This window comes from Mesoplodon mirus (assembly GCF_964341445.2).
Source record: "Mesoplodon mirus genome assembly, chromosome: 2".
Lineage (NCBI taxonomy): Eukaryota > Metazoa > Chordata > Mammalia > Artiodactyla > Ziphiidae > Mesoplodon > Mesoplodon mirus.
The window spans coordinates 137,359,055-137,378,648 of record NC_138977.1 but is presented as its reverse complement, the minus strand read 5'-3'; the positions used below and the strand labels follow the sequence as shown (position 1 = coordinate 137,378,648).

General features: G+C 41.9%; 1 protein-coding gene across 1 annotated transcript in view; it reads left to right on the top strand.

The window, feature by feature from the left end:
- Window positions 1-15,178: 15,178 nt before the first annotated feature.
- LARP1B (La ribonucleoprotein 1B) overlaps window positions 15,179-19,594 on the top strand; it is a 146,132-nt gene continuing 141,716 nt past the window's right edge. The window contains 1 exon segment of the mRNA XM_082642345.1: window positions 15,179-15,780. Within this exon segment, the coding sequence (XP_082498471.1) occupies window positions 15,264-15,780 (517 nt within the window). The 5' untranslated portion in view covers window positions 15,179-15,263.

Below are 19,594 nucleotides of genomic sequence, written 5' to 3'. Positions count from 1 at the left end.
GTCATCACAAAAAATATATGGTAACTATGTGAAGAAAAGATATGTTAATTAGCTTGACTACAGTGTCATTTTGCTATAGCAAACCGTCATCTTGTACACCTTAAATATGTGAAATTTTTGTTTATCAAAGACCCAAAAATAAATAACAAAGCTAAAAAGTGTAAAAACCACTGAATATTCTGTAATAACCTATATGGGAAAAGAATCTGAAAAAGAATGGATATATATATATATATATATATATATATGTATGTATGTATAAAATATAACTGAGTAGCTTTGGTGCTCACCTGAAACTAACATAACATTGTTAAACAACTATACTCCAATATAAAATAAAAATTAAATTAAATTTAAAAAATGTAAAAAATATTCTTAGCTTGCACCTGTATAAAATAAGTGGTGGACAGGATTTGACTGATGCGCTATAGTTTGCCAAGTCCTGATCCAGATAATCCATATAACCCTGAATCATTTTCTTTTTTTTAATGGAAGGTGGGGTCTCTTTTTTAAAAATATTTATTTATTTATTTTTGGCTGCATCGGGTCTTAGTGGCACGTGGGATCTTTTGTTGCGGCACTGGGCTCCAGAGCGTGCAGGCTCTGTAGTTGCAGTTCGTGGGCTCTCTAGTTGTGCGTGGGCTGCAGAGTGTGTGGGCTCTGTAGTTGCAGCACGGGGGCTTAGTTGCCCCTTGGCATGTGTGATATTAGCTCGCCAACTAGGGATCGAACCTGTGTCCCCTGCATTGGAGGGCGGATTCTTAACCACTGGACCACCAGGGAAGTCCCGATTTTCTAAGTAATATATTTCCACTAATGCTTATGATTGCCTTGGAAACAAGAAGTTTGGGAGTAATAAATATGTTTTTCTTATTTAAGGAACATGTAATAATAATAACAACATTTTAAGTCAGAAAAAGAAAGCCAATGGTCTTACGTTTTATCCTACCAATGTATGATTTTGTAATATTTTTAGTCATTTGAAGAATATTGGCTCACTGAGTTATGCAGACCTTCCAAACGTTGACACACTTGATTACACAACATTTAAAAAATTACATTCATTAATGTGAATATGGTCTCTAGATTACACAACAGTATGGCATCAATGTCAATTTTCTGTCTTCTATAATTTTACTGTGGCTATGTGAAATGTTAACATTTGAGAAATCTGGGTGAAGAGGATATGAAAATTCGTTGTACTATTCTTGCAACATTTTGTAAGTCTGAAATTATTTCAAAATTAAGCATTAAAAAATAAAGAAAGTGTTTATAATGGTAAAAAATTACATTAAAATCACTACTGATTTCACCAGAAATAATCTTTAAGCATTGGGAAGCTATTGAACTCATGGTGATAGTTACAAGTTTTTCAAACTTCTAATTTTCTCCTGATAGCCTGAATTTTATCACTGGTAATGAATATCGTGAGTTGTTTCCATTGACTTGAAAGGTTCACTTGATTTTTGAGAAAATGTCTGCCAAATTACCTAAATATGAACAAACCTAGTTTGTTGTCAGGTGTTCTTTCCAGTACAAATGAATTCCATGAGAAATGTAGCTAGTCCACTTAAAACTCAAACAATCTCAGCACTCATCCTCAAGACAATCACCATACTTTGATATACAGCAGAAATGATTTTTATATACTTCGTATTTCATCACATGGAATATTAAAAACACATGCACGGTTAAGTTTTAATCAAATTAATAATTTTTAGTGCTCCATCAAGGACATTCTAAGGGGAAGCTTACAATTAAAAAAAAAAAAAAAACTGTGAATGTGTGACAGTGAAGAATACAATGACTGCTAGTACAGATTGGTGCCACTGCCTCGATTCATATGCTAAGTAGGCATAGATTTATCTACCATTGCTTTTGTGCCATCAATGCAAGTGTCAACACAGGGAAAAAGGCAAATAATGTCTTAATATTGTTATGGAAATAGTTTTGACCTCATAGACTCCCTGAAAGGGTGTCCAAGGCCTAGGGTTTTAGGGAGCACATTTTGAAGATCTGTTATCCTAGGACATAGCCTTGGACACCTATACCAACAATTAACGTTTAGGCAAAGAAAGATTAAAACGGTAGACTGAGATGTAGCTAGAAAGGCAGAAGGAAAACAATGAGAACGTGGTATTGTGGAAGTAGGGAAAAGAGGAACAATTAGGAACTCATGGCAAAACAAAAACTGTACCAGAAAAATCAATAACCATATACATATGACTTTAACTAAGATGTAGTAAAGGGCTTCCCTGGTGGCGCAGTGGTTAAGAATCCACCTGCCATTGCAGGGGAAATGGGTTTGAGTCCTGGTCTGGGAAGATCCCACATGCCGTGGAGCAACTAAGCCCGTGCTCCACAACTACTGAGCCTGCATGCCTAGAGCCCATGCTCCGCAACAAGAGAAGCCACTGCAATGAGAAGCCTGTGCACCGCAATGAAGAGTAGTCCTCGCTTGCCGCAACTAGAGAAAGCCCACGCATAGCAACGAAGACCCAACGCAGCCAAATAAATAAATTAAATAAATAAATACATTTATTTTAGAAAAATGAAATGTAGTAAAAATTTGTTGATTATCTTATACTGATGGAATATAAGTTATGAATCCATTTGATCTTGTTTCTAGGGGATCCTGACATTGACACCACAGAGAAGGAAATGCAATCTTGGCACACTACATTGTTCTGCAGTGAGGAATATCTACATACTCATAAGAAAATATAAATCTGTTTATGGATTCTTAAATTTTAGAATCAATCTATGAATAAAGCATAAAGAAGTGCATTATGGCTACACAATGGAATATAAACAATTAAGCTTGATAATGTAAATGAAAGGAAGAAATGTTGTCCAGGATGTGGCAAATCTCAAGCACTGCCAGTGGGAGTATAAATTGGTACCAGAGTATGGAAAATGGTTTAGCAATATCCACAACAGATGAGCTATGCATACCCTATGACTTAGAAATTCTATTCTTAAAATTATGCCCTAGAGAAATTGGCACATGTGCACCAGAAAAGAAAATTTTTACCATAGCAATATTTATAATAATAGCCCCAAACTGAAAACAACCCAAATGTCCATGAACAATAGAATAAATAAAAAACTGTGGTATAGTCATATAATGGACTATACAAACTATAACAAAATGAATGACTTACAGCTGCTTTAAACAACTTGTAGGAATCTTAAAAACAATATTGAATGAAAGATGACACAGGGTCTTCCCCGGTGGCACAGTGGTTAAGAATCTGCTCTAGAGCCCGCGAGCCACAACTACTGAAGACCACATGTCTACAGCCTGTGCTCTGCAACAAGAGAAGCCACCGCAATGAGAAGCCTGCACACTGCAACGAAGAGTAGCCCCTGCTTGCCGCAACTAGAGAAAAGCCGGCGTGCAGCAACGAAGACCCAACGCAGCCAAAAATAAAATAAATTTAAAAAAATAATAAAATTTTTTTAAAAATTTAAAAAATTGATGGAGTAGTAAGTAAACATTCAAATATGTTCTTTAAAGTAAACAGATAAATGATAAATATCAAAAATAGGGAGGAAAGGGAGGATGGGCTAATGTAAGTGTGCTAAATCCTCATGTTTTATAGTGGCAAGTCAAAATTTGAAAGATGGTGACTTTGGGGACTAGGACTCAGTGAGGTAGAATATTTTTTCCCATTATAAACACTATAAACAATATTGTACTATTTGGTTTTACCATATGATAGAGTAATTGGATTTAAGAAACAAAATAAATCACCGCAAGCTATTTTTTAAAAAAATATTTCTGAACAAGCTTAAGGAAAAAGAAAGGCAATATAGTGTAGTATATTGTTAAGCATATGAATTATGGAGAAAATTGGGGCCAGATGTCTTGGGCTCAAATCTTTGCCTTGGCATTTTCTTAACTGTATGATCCTGGGCAAGCCATTTATCCACTTGGTTTCCTTGTCTGCAAATGGAGGCAATAATCATTCCTATTTTATATGGTTGTTTTGAGGATTAACACATGCAAAGCACTTAGAATAGTGTTTAGTATATGTGTGTTAATTATTAGCTATCATTGAGTATTTAATTCTAATAAATGAAAGATGAAGGCTGAAAATTAGTCAGTGGACTTATTAACATGTAGGTCGTTGATGATTTTAATGATGATTAAGTGTGGAGTCAGAAACTGGACTGAAGATGAAGCAGAAAAGAAATAGAGATACATACTGAAGTGTCTATAGGCAAAATTCTCTCAGATTTATTTTAAAATACTGCAGGAGAAAACGACTGTGTGTGTGTGTAAGTTGTAGCAGGCAGAATAATGATCCTGTACAGATGTTCTAATCCTTGGAACCTGTGAACAGGCTACCTTATCTGGCAAAAGGGCTTTTGCAGATGTGATTACATTAAGGATCTTGAGATGGGGAGATTATCCTGGATTATATAGATAGGCCCAATCTAATCTTTTTTTTAAAATAAATTTTATTTATTTATTTATTTATTTATTTTTGGCTGCGTTGGGTCTTTGTTTGAGCAGGGGCTACTCTACATTGTGGTGCGTGGGCTTCTCATTGCGGTGGCTTCTCTTGTTGTGGAGCACGGGCTCTAGGCATGCGGGCTCAGCAGTTGTGGCTCACAGGCGTTAGACTTCAGGCTCAGTAGTTGTGTGTGGGCTTAGTTGCTCTGCGGCATGTGGGATCCTCCTGGACCAGGGCTCGAACCCGTGTCCCCTGCATTGGTAGGTGGATTCTGAACTACTGCGCCACTAGGGAAGCCCCAATCTAATATTATGAATCCTTAAAAGTAGAAGAGGGAGGCAGAACAGAGGCGCAAAGGGAGATTTGACTACATTACAGAGGAGGTTGGAGAGATGTGATGTGAGAAGGACTCAACCAATAACTGCTGGCTTTGAAGATGGAGAAAGGGACCCCTGAGCCAAGGAATGTGTAGCCAGCCTCTAGAAGCTAGAAAAAACTAGCATCTACATAAAGGAACAAAGCTCTGACAACACCTTGATTTTATCCTGGTGAGACCTCAGTTGGACTTCTAATCTACGAACCGCAAGATAATAAATTTTTGTTGTTTAAAGCCACTAAATTTTTGGTAATTTGTTATGACAGCAATAGAAAACTAATACAGGGGTATATATAAATGAAACAAAAGTGGCAAAATGTGGTTAATTGTTAAAGTTGGATGATGGGTAAATGAGAGCTCCCTATATTATTCTTTCTATTTCTGTTTATATTTCAAAATGAAAAGAAATAATAAAAGAGATCTGCTTTGATGCACTTGGAGAAGTTGATGTATTAAATACCAAATATAGGGACTTCCCTGGCGGTCCAGTGGCTAAGACATCATGCTTCCACTGCAGGGGGCATGGGTTCCATCCTTGGTGGGGAACTAAGGTCCCGCATGCTGTGCCTCATGGCTAAAGAATAGAAAAAACAAAAAACAAATATAAGTTATTATTTTTCAATGAATAATGTTACTATTAAATGAATTAGACTCTGATCTTCACTGATCTATATATCCCTTCTCTAATAGGCAAATCTTCATGGGACGCCAGGTTTGGCCATCACAGAATCAAGAGCAATGGGGAGCAAGAAGAGTTAGTAGCTATCTTCATGCCTGTGTACTTTATGATGGACAGATATGTCCATCACTACTTTTTTTGTTTTTGCGGTACGCGGGTCTCTCACTATTGTGGGCTCTCCCGTTGTGGAGCACAGGCTCCGGATGCGCAGGCTCAGTGGCCATGGCTCATGGGCCCAGCCGCTCTGCGGCATGTGGGATCTTCCCGGACCGGGGCACGAACCCGTGTCCCCTGCATCGGCAGGCGGACTGTCAACCACTGTGCCACCAGGGAAGCCCTCCATCACTACTTTGAGATGTTCAAATTCAGAAGACAGGACACTCTCATTTCAAGAAAATACTAGTAGGAATTACCTGGCTGTCCAGAGGTTAGGACTCCTGCTTCCACTGCAGGGGACACAGGTTAGATCCCTAGTGGGGGAAGTAAGATCCTTCATGCCACACAGTGTGGCCCCCCCCAAAAAATACTAGCAACATATTAATATATATCATATCCAATTATTTAATAAATTTCTTAAAGCACTGTCTCTTTCTTAATTAATTAATTAATTTTTGGCTGCTTTGGGTCTTTGTTGCTGTGTGTGGGCTTTCTCTAGTTGCGGCGAGTGGGGGCCACTCTTCATTGCGGTACGCGGGCTTCTCAGTGTCGTGGCTTCTCTTGTTGCAGAGCACGGGCTCCAGGCACGCAGGCTTCAGTAGTTGTGGCACGTGGGCTCAGTAGTTGTGGCTCACGGGCTCTAGAGCTCAGGCTCAGTAGTTGTGGCACACGGGTTTAGTTGCTCCATGGCATGTGGGATCTTCCCGGACCAGGGCTCGAACCTGTTTCCCCTGCATTGGCAGGCAGACTCTTAACCACTGTGCCACCAGGGAAGCCCAGCACTGTCTCTTTTCTATTATCACATACCTGCAGTAACAGCAATAGCTAACATTTTGATGGTTTTTAACATCATGGACTAGGCAATGTATCAAGCATTTTACATATTTTAACTCTTCTAATTTTCACAAGAACTTTATAAGGTAGGTACCATTATTATCCCCATTTTATATATGAGAAAACTGAGTACATACAGAGAGCAATTATCAAATATAAGCAAACAATTATGATCCTCTGAGCATTCAGGCAATCACTTGAGTCATTTAACATGAATAATCGATCATATTCCACATCACTTTTTTTCTTAATTCCATCCTTCTTCACAAGGGTAACCACTATCCTGACTTTTTAAAAAAATTATATTTATTTATTTATTTATTTTGCTGCGTTGGGTCTTCGTTGCTGCACGAGGGTTTTCTCTAGTTGCGGCAAACAGGGGCTACTCTTCTTTGCACTGCTCAGGCTTCTCAGTGCGGTGGCTTCTCTTGCTGTGGAACATGGGCTCTAGGCGTGCGGGCTTCAGTAGTTGTGGCACACAGGCTCAGTAGTTGTGGCTTGTGGGCTCTAGAGCGCAGGCTCAGTAGTTGTGGTGCACGGGCTTAGTTGCTCTGCGGCATGTGGGCTCTTCCTGGACCATGGCTTGAAGCCGTGTCCCCTGCATTGGCAGGCAGATTCTTAACCACTGCGCCAGCAGGGAAATCCCTCCTGACTTTTAATAGATTGATTTTGTTCTTTTTGAACTTTATGTAAACTTAATTTTGTATAAATCACAGTGGATTGGTTTGTGTCCTCCATCTTTTTTTTTTAACAGTTTAACATTATGTCTATGATAATCCCATTGTTTCTTATAGCTATAGTTTGTTCATTTTTCAAAGCTGTATGGTATTTCATTATATAACTATGCCACTAATATATTCTACTGTTGATGAACAGTTAGGTTATTTCCAGTTAAGGGCTATTATAAAGAATGCTGCTGTGAACATTTGGTTCATGTCATTTGGTGCACAAATTACTGTTGGGTAGGACTAAAATGCCTGGGTCAGAGATATGTTCCTGTTCAACTATAGTAAATATTGCCAGACTTCCAAAATGGTTGTGCTAATTTATATTACGAATGTATGAGTTCTCATTTATCCCCATCCCCAAGAACAATTTTGCTAGTGTCAGACCCTTTTTTTAGTCACTCTGGTGGTTTACAGTGTTTTCTCATTGTGGTTTTAATTTGTATTTCCCTGATTTCTAATAAGGTTGAACACGATTTTCGTATGTTTATTCCCTACATTTTGATTCTCTCGGATGTTACACTCAGGGTGTACCACCTACAGTTAATTCTCAAAAATTTCTCCTACTTAATTACATGTTAAGAATACTAAGAAAATGAGGCAAAGTGCCTAATCCCACACTCCTACCTCAACCCCTATTAGTTATTCTAGGGAGAAATTTAGAACTTGATTTCCTTCTTTTTTTTTTTTGCGGTATGCAGGCCTCTCACTGTCGTGGCCTCTTCCGTTGCGGCGCACAGGCTCCGGACACGCAGGCTCAGTGGCCATGGCTCATGGGCCTAGCCGCTCCGCGGCATGTGGGATCTTCCTGGACCGGGGCACGAACCTGTGTCCCCTGCATTGGCAGGCAGACTCTCAACCACTGCACCACCAGGGAAGCCCTTGATTTCCTTCTTTATCTTACTTCTCACAACTATTAGATCAGCAAGTCCTATTTCCAAAATTAACCTTAAGTCACTCTATTGTCATATGTGCTGCCACAACTTGAATCCAGACCATCAACTCATTCCTGGACTACCACAACCACTTCTTTTTCACAGTTTGGATTTTGCCACTGCCCATCTCCCTTCGTTTTCCATACTGCAGCAACAGGGGTGTTAATTAATTGTTAAAACTTTTTGGTGCTTCCTATTGCTCTGAGAATAAAATTCAAACCCTGCCACATCTAGAAGCCCCTGCAGGTCTGCCTTAGGCTATCTCTCCAATCTCATCCCTAGCCATGCTTTGTTTATTGTGTCCTAGCTACAGTCCTCTTACAGGCCTTGGTAAATACACTCCCACTTCTTACACCAAGCTCCTTTCATTTTAACAGAATACTTGTCCCATAGCCTGTTCCTTCTCATCCTTTAATTCTCAGTTTAAATTTTACCTCCTTGATTTGTTTTCTTCATAATACTTATCAACAATCTGTAATTATTGAGTTTGGTTTTTGTCAGTTTCCTCTAATAATAGTAATAGTAATAATAATAATAGTTGTAGTGGTAATGATGACAGATTTTAGTTATTGACCCTTACTATCTGCCAGGTACCACTCTATGAGTTTTTTTTTTTTTTTAAATTATTTATTTGGCTGTGCTGGGTCTTAGTTGTGGCATGCAGGATCTTTAGTTGCGGCATGCAAACTCTTATTTGGGGCATGTGGGATCCAGTTGGGATCTAGTTCCCCGACCAGGGATAGAACCCAGGCCCCCTGCATTGGGAGTGCGAAGTCTTAGCCACTGGACCACCAGGGAAGTCCCCACCCTATGAGTTTTAAATAAACTTACCCTTTTAATCCTCACAGCAACCATACAACTAGGTACAATTATTCTTCACACTTTACAGATAAGGAAACTAAATCACAGAGAGGTTAAATAATTTGCCCTCAGTTTTACTGTTAGGAAGTGGCAGAGCTGACATTTGAACACAGATAATCTAGTTTCAGTTTAACCACTGTGCCACTGTCATTTTTTTTTAAACTGTAGGTTACAATCTGTATGTACCTGTGTCAGGAAATTAATTTAGTGCTTTTTTAGAAAAGTAAAATGGAATAGATCACATAAGAATGTACTCATTTGTAAGGATATGTACTGGTTTGTGATGCTTTTGGTTTAATTATATGTATCAAGTCATGAGATGTGAAAGCTACTGCACTATGCATTCTGCCTTTCTGCATAAGTTCGTGAACTGACCAGTTCACCAGTGTATCCCCAGTGTCTAGCTCTGTCATGGGACCACAGTAAGCACTCAGTGAATACTTATTAATTGATTAAAATTAGCCATAATAAGTTTTAAGAAGGTGACAAAAACTTTTCCCTAATTTCTCTGTCAGAGAAACTTTATTTTTTCTAATGTCAACCACTGAAGTTCATTTGAACTTGAACTTAAAGATCTCATTTGTGTTGTGCCAGTATTCATAAAGCTATACTAATATTAAATATAACTGGATAGTGTGAAGAATTCAGAAAGGTTATTAATCCTTTGTATATCCTATTGTTTGAAAATCCCTGTTCTTTGAAAAGTGGAAGAAAATTCCTTGAGCTTATGCTTTTAGAGTTATTTTTAAAAAAGATTTAACTATTACTTCATTATTTATGTTATTTCAAGTTATTGTAGAAGAAAAAAGACTAAATAGTGTGGCAGGAAAGGCAGTGTTCAGTATCAATCCTAGCTATTACTGGCTGAGAGTTTTTAGGCAAGACCCAAACTTTCGAGAGAGCTCCTATTCCGTTAAACTGGTGTATTAAAATCTACCTAAAAGTAGAGAGATCTACTACTTAGGAATGGAAATCTGGTTGAAAGGTAGCCTAGGTTTGTTTTGGAGCTATGTTTACATGACAAGCACAGTGTTTTTACCTATTTGTATGATACAGACAAGTAAAAAAAGAGCAAAATTTTCTAGAGGTGCTTTTATTCTCACTTTAAGATTGAATACATCAGTTGTATTAATCGAAGGGAAGGAGCAAAGCCTTTCAAACACACATTAGCACTGACCCTACCTTGAAGGTTAGAGATAATTGGAAGTAGTTAGTACTTCTCTGAGAATTACCTCATAATTAAAGCAGTTATTATGATAAACAGGGCCCAAGGCTCTGCAACTGGAGGTAATGATGTTTCAGTGTATCTAGTTTAAAAATCTAGTCTTTTAAAGAGTTATTTTAGGGCCTCCCTGGTGGCGCAGTGGTTGAGAGTCCGCCTGCCAATGCAGGGGATACGGGTTCGTGCCCCGGTCTGGGAGGATCCCATATGCCGCGGAGCGGCTGGGCCCATGAGCCATGGCTGCTGGGCCTGCGCATCCGGGGCCTGTGCTCCGCAACGGGAGAGGCCACAACAGTGAGAGGCCCGCATACCGCAAAAAGAAAAAAAAAAAAAATAAAGAGTTATTTTAAGGCTTCCCAGGTGGTGCATGGTTGAGAATCCGCCTGCCAACGCAGGAGACACGGGCTCGAGCCCTGGTCCGGGAAGATCCCACTTGCCGCGGAGCAACTAAGCCCGTGCGCCACAGCTACTGAGCCTGCGCTCCAGAGCCCGTGAACCACAACTACTGAAGCCGGCGCGTCTACAGCCTGTGCTCCGTAACAAGAGAAGCCACCGCAATGAGAAGCCCACGCACCGCAATAAGAACCCCACTCGCCGCAACTAGAGAAAGCCCGCGGGCAGCAACGAAGACCCAACACAGCCAAAAAAATAAATAAATAAATTTATATTTAAAAAAAAAGTTAGTTTATAGGAAGTTAAAAAAAATCTCTGGGTTTAGTTTTATCTTCTCCTTGAACTGTAGGACTTTGCAATAGATTATATCTAATGCATTCTTTGAAACCGTTCTAGTATGCAGTACAGCTATCTGCACATTGGGTTTTTACCAGCCTGAACCTCAATTGCACTGGTAATAAAAACAAAGATCTTGATGTTCTCTTGGGACTTTGATTTCCTGAGACACCAGGGGGAGGGGGAGGAGAAACGGGTTCAATCACCTGAAGACATGTTAGCATACTCTAAACAGGAAAAACAAGATTCACCTTTTAGAGGCTCATTTGAACATGTGATCATCAAGTTTGTATAATTTCTTTAGGTGTTTCATAACTTCTGAGGCCTAGAGAACCATTTTCTCTTTTTTGAAAAGATAACCCTATACCTCTGTTCTAGATTCCAGTTTTCATTAAAAAAAAAAAAGATCAGGCTTCTAACCTCAGTAGTTCAGTAAAATTAAATCCACATATCCTGGTTAAGTCTATGGATTTAAAAGCAATAAAAATAGGCAGTATTATTGAGCTAAGGTCTTGGTAAGCATTTTACACATATTATCTCATGCAATCCTCACAATAATTGTATCAAATAGGTCTCAGTGGAGGCAGAGGCTGGCCAGTTAAGAGGTTGAAACAGTATTACACAAGCATAAAGGCAGTTTGGAGTAGGGTGGTGGCAGTAGAGAAAGCAGGACTTTGTGACAGACACTTAGGAGGTACAATCAGTCTTGGTGAGTGTCTAGAACACTGCTTGGCAGATGCTTGAGATATTTGTAAATGAATGGATTATGGAGGGTGAGGGTTATATGGACTCCTAGGTTATATGGTGGTCCACTCACTAGGATTGGGAAAAGGGAAGAAAACCTGGTTAAAGGGGACTTCCCTGGTGGTGCAGTGGTTAAGAATGCGCCTGCCAATGCAGGGGACACGGGTTCAAGCCCTGGTCCGGGAAGATCCCACATGCTGGGGAGCAACTAAGCCTGTGAGCCACAACTATTGAGCCTGTGAGCCACAACTATTGAGCCCGTGTGCCACAACTACTGCAGCCCACTGTGCCTAGAGCCTGTGCTCCACAACAAAGAGAAGCCACCGCAATGAGAAGCCCGTACACTGCAACAAAGAGTAGCCCCCACTTGCGCGACTAGAGAAAGCCCACGCACAGCAACGAAGACCCAACACAGACAAAAAATAAATAAATAAATTTATTTAAAAAAAACAAAACCTGGTTAAAGGATGTACCTCTCTCGCATTCCTACTGATAACTGGCTTTCCCATCCCCATTGCCTTGATGGCAGTATTTTGAACCAATAACTTGTTTCTCCAGGCCAGACGGGGATCCTACCCAAGGGCAAATAATCCATAGGACGGATAATGATTTGTGTGATTGGGCTACAAAAAATAAAGTCTTTCTTCGATGATCTTGAACTAAGAAGCAGAGGAAGAATCTTGCAGGGTAGAGGCCAGATGACAAACTAACGAGGCTTCAGCAATGGCAAATTAGGTCAGTCAGGTTCCCATCAGATACCAGATGGAAAGCTCAAACTGAATAATTTGAAGAGAATTATTAAATTATTTACAGAGGTGCAGGTAAGAGTCGGGGAAACCAACAAGGATAATGCAGTATCCCAAGGACTAGCGGTTATTACACTTAGGCCTGAAGAGGCAAAGGGAAGGATTAGAGATTAACTGTACAGAGAAGGCTCTGCAGTCAACCTTGGTGACCCATCCTGGGGAATAAGGACTATGACCCCACTATCTTCTGGCCTTGAATCTCCTGCCGATACTTCCCACTACCTGAATCCATCGAGATACCAAGCAGAACAAGGGATTATCGTAGGTGTAATCTGGGTGGGTTAACCCCCCCCCCCGACACAGAGCAGGGAAGGGGTGGAGAACAGACACGGAGGAGCAAACAGAAGATAGGTGAAGTTGCTTCCAAGAGGCAGTTACGTGGAAGCAGGAGTTAGTAATATGTGTTTTAAAAAGGGAGAACAAATAGCCAACTCCCTTCACTGACATTAGTGGCACTGCACTACAGTGAAGATATCCAAACACCTACTGTCGAGTTCTTTGCAGATCTTTTGAGTACACATTTACCCTCCAGTTCTTCTCTCCTTGGAAGCACAACCTATTGCCAAGAAAGTCCTGTGTTTCATCAATAAAGCATCTTTATGACTTTTCACTTGAAAAAAAAACCCCAAAACAGCAACAAACAAAACCACCAACCATAATTAGGTAGCCCATACGAATCTAACTTCGGGAACCACTCCACATACCCTTTTTCTCAACTGAATCCACGTCTTTAATCCACATGTATTTAAATAGTTGGTAAAATAGAAAGTGTTCTCTGAATCATGCGGAGTGTGAATTTGTTGACAAATTTGTAAAAGAGTCAAGCATTACCTGGCGAGACTCCAAAAGGCTGATGATAGCAGGAAGAGCACTTAGTTGATAGTTAAAAACACAAGGCTTCACCAATAAGAGAGCTAGAAAAGATGGTGCCTCTCTGGGAATACACTTGGAGGTGGAAGCACAGTGGAAAACAAGAAAGGCTTTATTGTTTATAGTTGTTGTAATGTGCGAATAGTTTATTAGCCCTAGGAAAATAAGGAATTTATGCCTAGTACCACTTTTGAGTAAACAAAAAAAGATAGTATCTCGAGTTTAATGTGATTGAAGCAAGACTCATGGGAGGGGAGTCCTGTACACATTTGGCAGCCCTTAAAGGAAGCCAGGAGGGACCCATTGCCAAGTCCATACAAACGTCAGGTACAGATATTTTCAGGGGGTTGGGGGGGACGGTCCCTCAGGGAAAATTTTTTTCACCTAGCTGAACCCATTTTTGGCGACCTTGCACGGGAACAGAAACATTATTAACTCATAAATACACGCATATGAAACCAATATCACTCATTTGAGTGCCAAGTAGAAAGCTCTCATTGCATTTTTAAAAATCAAAATATATTTGTACCTTTTTAACATATATCCATTCCAGGAAAAAGTATTTGGAGCATAGTTAATTTGTAAACAAGTGTTCTCTACAAATTCAAAAACATATGTGTATAAAATAAACAACAAGGACCTACTGTACAGCACAGGGAAGTATATTCAGTATCTTGTAATAACCTATAATGGGAAAGAATCTGAAAAAGAATATATATATGTATAACTGAATCACATTATTAAAGAAAACACACACACAAAAACCTCATAAAATTGTTTAAAAAGCCGGCGAAGTATTAACAATCTGTTTTACTCCATACGACTTTAAAAATACTTCGGATCGTGGTTGGGAATAGGGGCCGGGAAGTGCACTAATCCTAGTGCCGGGGCAAAGGTTTCATAACTTTACCTACAGATTACACTGTTTTTATTTTGGACGCGGCTCAATATTACAGATGACCGCAGTGCCCCAAAGCGCCAGGGGAAACGTTTTCACGGGGCGAGGCGACAGACGCAGGGGACAAGGTGGCCCGGTGGTGGTACCCAGGCCCATTCGGGAGCCGCCCAGCGTCGGTGGCCAAGATTACCCACCTCGCCTGGAGTCAACTGCACTTCAGGGCCTGGGGAAAAGCGACCGGTCCACCGCCCGCCCCGAGCCACGTGCGTAGCGCGCCCCGCCCCTCGCTCGCAGCCGGCGGAGCGAGGCGCGAGCCCATCGCGAGTCACAGAGGTTCGGTGCGCGCCCGCCCCTGCGCCCGCAGAGGGGGCCGCCGTGGCTCGCGAGCCGGGGAATCACCCAGTTCGCTCTCCTTCCCTCTCTGCTGGCCGCTGGGGCGGGGCCAGCCCTCAAGCAGGGCGGCACCCAGGCGGGATCGTCAGTCAACCACCGCGGGCGGCGACCCGGCGAGGGCAGGAGCCGGTGAGCGGCCACGTCACGCTCCTCCGGGAGGCCCCGCCCCCGCTCTATCATTTCGGACCGCCCCCTCCACGCCCCCGCCTCCGCCTCTGACTCCACAAGCAGTTACTGGCTCTGGGAGCGCGAGCCTACCTGACTCTGCTAGAGGCGCTACAGCTTCGCGTTGCGGCGTTTGTGCCGCAGCCCGCGCCAAGTGAGGGCTCCCGGCCCCCGGCTGCGGCGACCGGCGCGTGTTGGCAGGCTCGGGGCTCGCGCCGCTGCGGGCCGGCGGGCGGTTAGCGCGCCGTTCGACGCCGGGAGCTCCGCGGCCTGAGCCGGCGCGGGCGGCCGGGCTCTCCGGTTCTCTTCCCCAGGCCGGAGCCAGTCAGTGTCCCGGCGGAGAGACGGGCAGCCGGGCTCCCTGGCCCCGGGCCGCCCCCGGCTGGGGCGGCTGGGGCAGGGGGACGATGTCTGCTCGCGTCCGGGTGCCCGCCGCTCACCCTCGGGAGGAGCGGCCCGCGGTACCAGCTGAGAGGGCGTCGCTGTCGGCCGCGGCGAGCCGGCAAGCCGGGAAGCTGCCCCCGCCCGAACGGGAGGGCAAGGAGGCGGCGAGGGAGAAGAGAAACGCGCTCGCTTCCAGCACGGGGGCGCGGGGAGAGCCTTTGCCGGCGCCCGTGCTGGGACACAGCGTGCCTCAGGCGGCCGTGCCCGTGAAGCCCCTGGCGCTGCACCTGGCGCACAAGGCGCGCGGGCCGGGGGTGCCCTTCGGCTGGGAGCCGCCGCCACCGCTGCCGTGGGACCCGTCGGCCGAGGACGCCCGGGAGGACGAGGCGGCGGCGGCAGGCTCTGAGGAGAAGCTGCCGCCGCCGCCGCCGCCGCCGCTGCCGCGGAAGGAGAATCCCTGGACCAAAAAGCCTCCCCAGCACCTGTCCCCCGCCGGGACGGGGCCGCCGCCGCTGCCCCCACTGGAAGCCCTGGAGGCAGGTCTGTGGCTCCTCTGCGGTGGGCACCGGGAGGGTGTGTGCAGGGGCGACTCGCGTGGCGGCAGAGGCTGGCGGGGGGCTGGGGGAGGGGCAGGCCTCCGTTCCCTGTCAGTCTGAGGTGTTTCGTTCCAAGGTGTCATTCACTCTGCCTGTTTACATAAATGGACATCTGGGAAGGGAGCAGCAGGAAGAGGTGGGACCTCGGGTTCTCCTTGGCTGGTGGGGCACGGCGGGGGTCACGGAGCTGAGCCGCTCGGCGGGCACAGCCTCAGTTATGTCTTACCCCACGTGTTAGTGACATGGGACAGCTGACTTTAGGTAGGTGTTGCAGTTCGTCCTATAGAAAAGTTTCTGTAGACTTTTTAAAAAGAGGTGAAGCCAGTCGGAGCAAGGGTGTTTATATGTTAAGTGGAAGGGCAATTATGAATTTTTTATTGTGAAATAATTGGTAAGCTGAAAATTTCAGTGTCTTTAAAACCGTGCTAAGTAGTCATATTTAAAATGAGATGCTATACTGTAGTTGCTACTCAAAAGCTTTGAGTTTACGACTGTGGTGGAAACTGGTTGAAATGAAATAGGATAGTTGACGAGAGAATGAATTGCTCATTAGTTGAACAGTAGTCTTCTGACATTCAGTTAGCTCACCTCTCTAGGGGAGGTAAGATTATGCCACTGCATTTGAATGCTGACCTATGCAGTATGGCCCTTGGTGCTTTATTTTGGTTATAGCAACTGCAGGTTTTTTTTTTTTTTTTTTTTTTTAGTTTAAGTGGAAATACGAAATAAACCGAAGACAGAAACCAGTATCTCCTAGTTTTGCTTTCTAATTAAGTTGTAGTAAATTAATTGAACTTTTCATATAGAAATTACAGCTGTTTACGTACACGTCTTCACTCTTCTTAAAAATTAAAGGTTAACAGTGGAACAGGGAAAATTCAAGCATGTTTACAGGGTTGTGAGGCTCAAAAGAGATAAAGGAAATGGTTAAATATAAGGTGATTGTTATAGACACACATATTGCAGGTATAGAGGTATAGTAACATTTCTTCCAAGGAACTCCAACAGAGTGAGATAAGTGGTAATTGATTTGCACAGTAATACTCAAATCATTTTTTTAATGCTGTGGTACAGTATAACTTTATTTAAACAAAAGTTATTTTACAGCTGAGGTCTGATAAATGGTTTTTAAATCATTCTTGATAAATCTTAACACTTGCGGAAAAAGCTGCTTAAAATTTTGCTCTAAATTTGATACTGCCACCAGTCTCTCCTAGCTGCAAAGATCTATTTGTTTACTAGTATTAATAACTGAAGAGAACAAAAATCTTAAAGGAAAATCTCTATAAAATTTAGCAAGGAGGGCTTCCCTGGTGGCACAGTGGTTGAGAGTCCACCTGCCGATGCAGGAGACACGGGTTTGTGCCCCGGTCCGGGAAGATCCCACATGCCGCGGAGCGGCTGGGCCTGTGAGCCATGGCCGCTGAGCCTGCGCGTCCAGAGCCTGTGCTCCGCAACGGGAGGGGCCGCAACGGTGAGAGGCCCGCATACCGAAAAAAAAAAAAAAAAAAAAAAAAAAAATTAGCAAAGATAAAGAAAACTCTAGTGAGTTTTCTTCCTACTTCTAGACATACACACATTATACATTATATTCAGTGATCTACAAAAAAAAACCCTGTTGGTTGTACAGTTAATTTGACAGGTTTTAAAACTTTCAAGATGAGACTCAGACATTTTAATTGGAAATGACCTTGTGAAAATATTTAACAGTTTAATACAATTAACCTACAGGTGCCTTCACTGGTGTCCTTAATCTTTGTTGGAGATTAAGGACCAGGTGATGCTTTATGTATGGTGTGGTTCATGAGGAATTTAATTTTGCTGATGTTTCTCTGTAGGCAACATTTCTGTTCTTGGAATCTATTCTGTGCCCTCAGGAGTACGGTTCTTCATATGTGGAGTGCTAGAGTAACTTTATAGCCTCTCCGCAGTACTGACTCTATACTTCTACACAACTTCTATTAGTAATTGAATAACTTAGGTAACTTTGATAAGAGACTGTTGTGTAGAAATGCACAACTTGGGTTCTAGTCCAGATAGTGTTACTACCTAGCTAGTTGACTTTTGTGAAGATTTCTAGGCCTTGTAAATGAATGAAGTGAATATATTTTCTTTCATTTCTTAATACCAGATTGCCTTCTATAACCTGGGTCTGCCGGCTTCCTATTTTCCTAAGCAAATTTCCAACCTCAAGAATAATGAAATAGGAGCAGAGGACCTTTAGGGTCCAGAGACCAGAGTAGGTGCAAACTAAGGGAGTGTTAAATTAGTACAGTAATCTTATTAGTAGGAGGCCTATGTGATTTATCCTATAAACCAGGATATTCATGAGAGGGAAAGAGGATATTAATTATGCTGTAATAACAGAATTAAACTATGTTTGTCCTAACCAAACCTGGATTTACTGTCACTCACTCAATGAGGTACAGGAATTCCATCCATAAAATTTCGCCAGAAAGTTTATTACCAGAGGTAGAAACATAGGAAATGTAGGGAAGTATTTAATGACTTGTAATCATGAATTTTCTGTTAGAACCTGCAGTTGTAACTGGGCTGCAGGTGAGGCATTCTTCAGACCTTGTGACACACTTTCCTCCACTTTTGGGATGATTCTGGCTTGTGTATTGCTGTTTCTGGTAATCCAGATAAGGCCCTCTTTTCAACCAAAGCCTGGCCCACAGGAGAGGCCTAGAATAGTGTCACTGCAGTTTTAAATTCCGGTCAGGAGACTGGAAAGAATTGTCCCCCAACCCTTGTTTAAAGTAGTTTTATTTATTTTGGAGACCTTTATGAAAATCACAGTATGGGATTTATGAATCACTTACCTGTACCCATGGTTACATTTTGCATATTAAAAATCAGCTTTCTAATACAATTTTAATTCTTTTACACACAAAAACGATGTATAAAAATATTGATTTTGGGAGTTCCCTGGTGGCTTAGTGGTTAGGATTTGGTGCTTTCACTGCAGAGGCCCAGGTTCGATCCCTGGTCAGGGAACCATCCCGCATGCCGTGAGTTGCAGCCAAAATACAAAAAATAAAAATAAAATTAAAATGATTTTTTTTCATCTTTTTCATCCTTAGTCTTCTTGACCCCATCAACCTTCTTTTCTCCAGGTGTGCTTCCCAGAAACCTCAAATAAGCTTACTGTACTCTAATAACATTTTAAGTAAGTTATGTAAATGATACATAAATATGTTCTTGTAAAATAGGAACTTTTGATGTTCCCTTCAGAAAAAAGATAGTCATGTTACCAGTTTACTGAATATCCTTTCAGTCCTTTCTGTGAAATTACTTGCAAATATAGTGTTTTGTGTATGTGTTTAGAATATTTTTAAAGTATTGGTAGATGTTTTATTTTTCTTCTTTACAACTAGTGAGTTTTTTATTCTTTAAATTTAGGTATAATTAACATTGGTTTCAGGTGTGCAACATAATGATTCTAGATTTGTATGTACATATTGCGAAATGATCACCATAAGTTTAGTTAACTACCATCTACATACTTAATTATAAAAAAATTTTTTTCTTGCGATGAACTTGATCCTTTTTAATCTAAACTTTAAAAAATTGCTGAGAAGTGGTCCATAAATATAACTGATGTAGTTAATTTAGACATTTATGTATTGATCAACATCTTGGTTGTTACAAACATTTTTATGCATGCCTTTTATCCTAGAGAAAATACGTATCTGATTTTCTCTAGGAGAGAAAAGTGGAATTGTTAGGTCACAGTGTATTTGTTGACAAGTTGC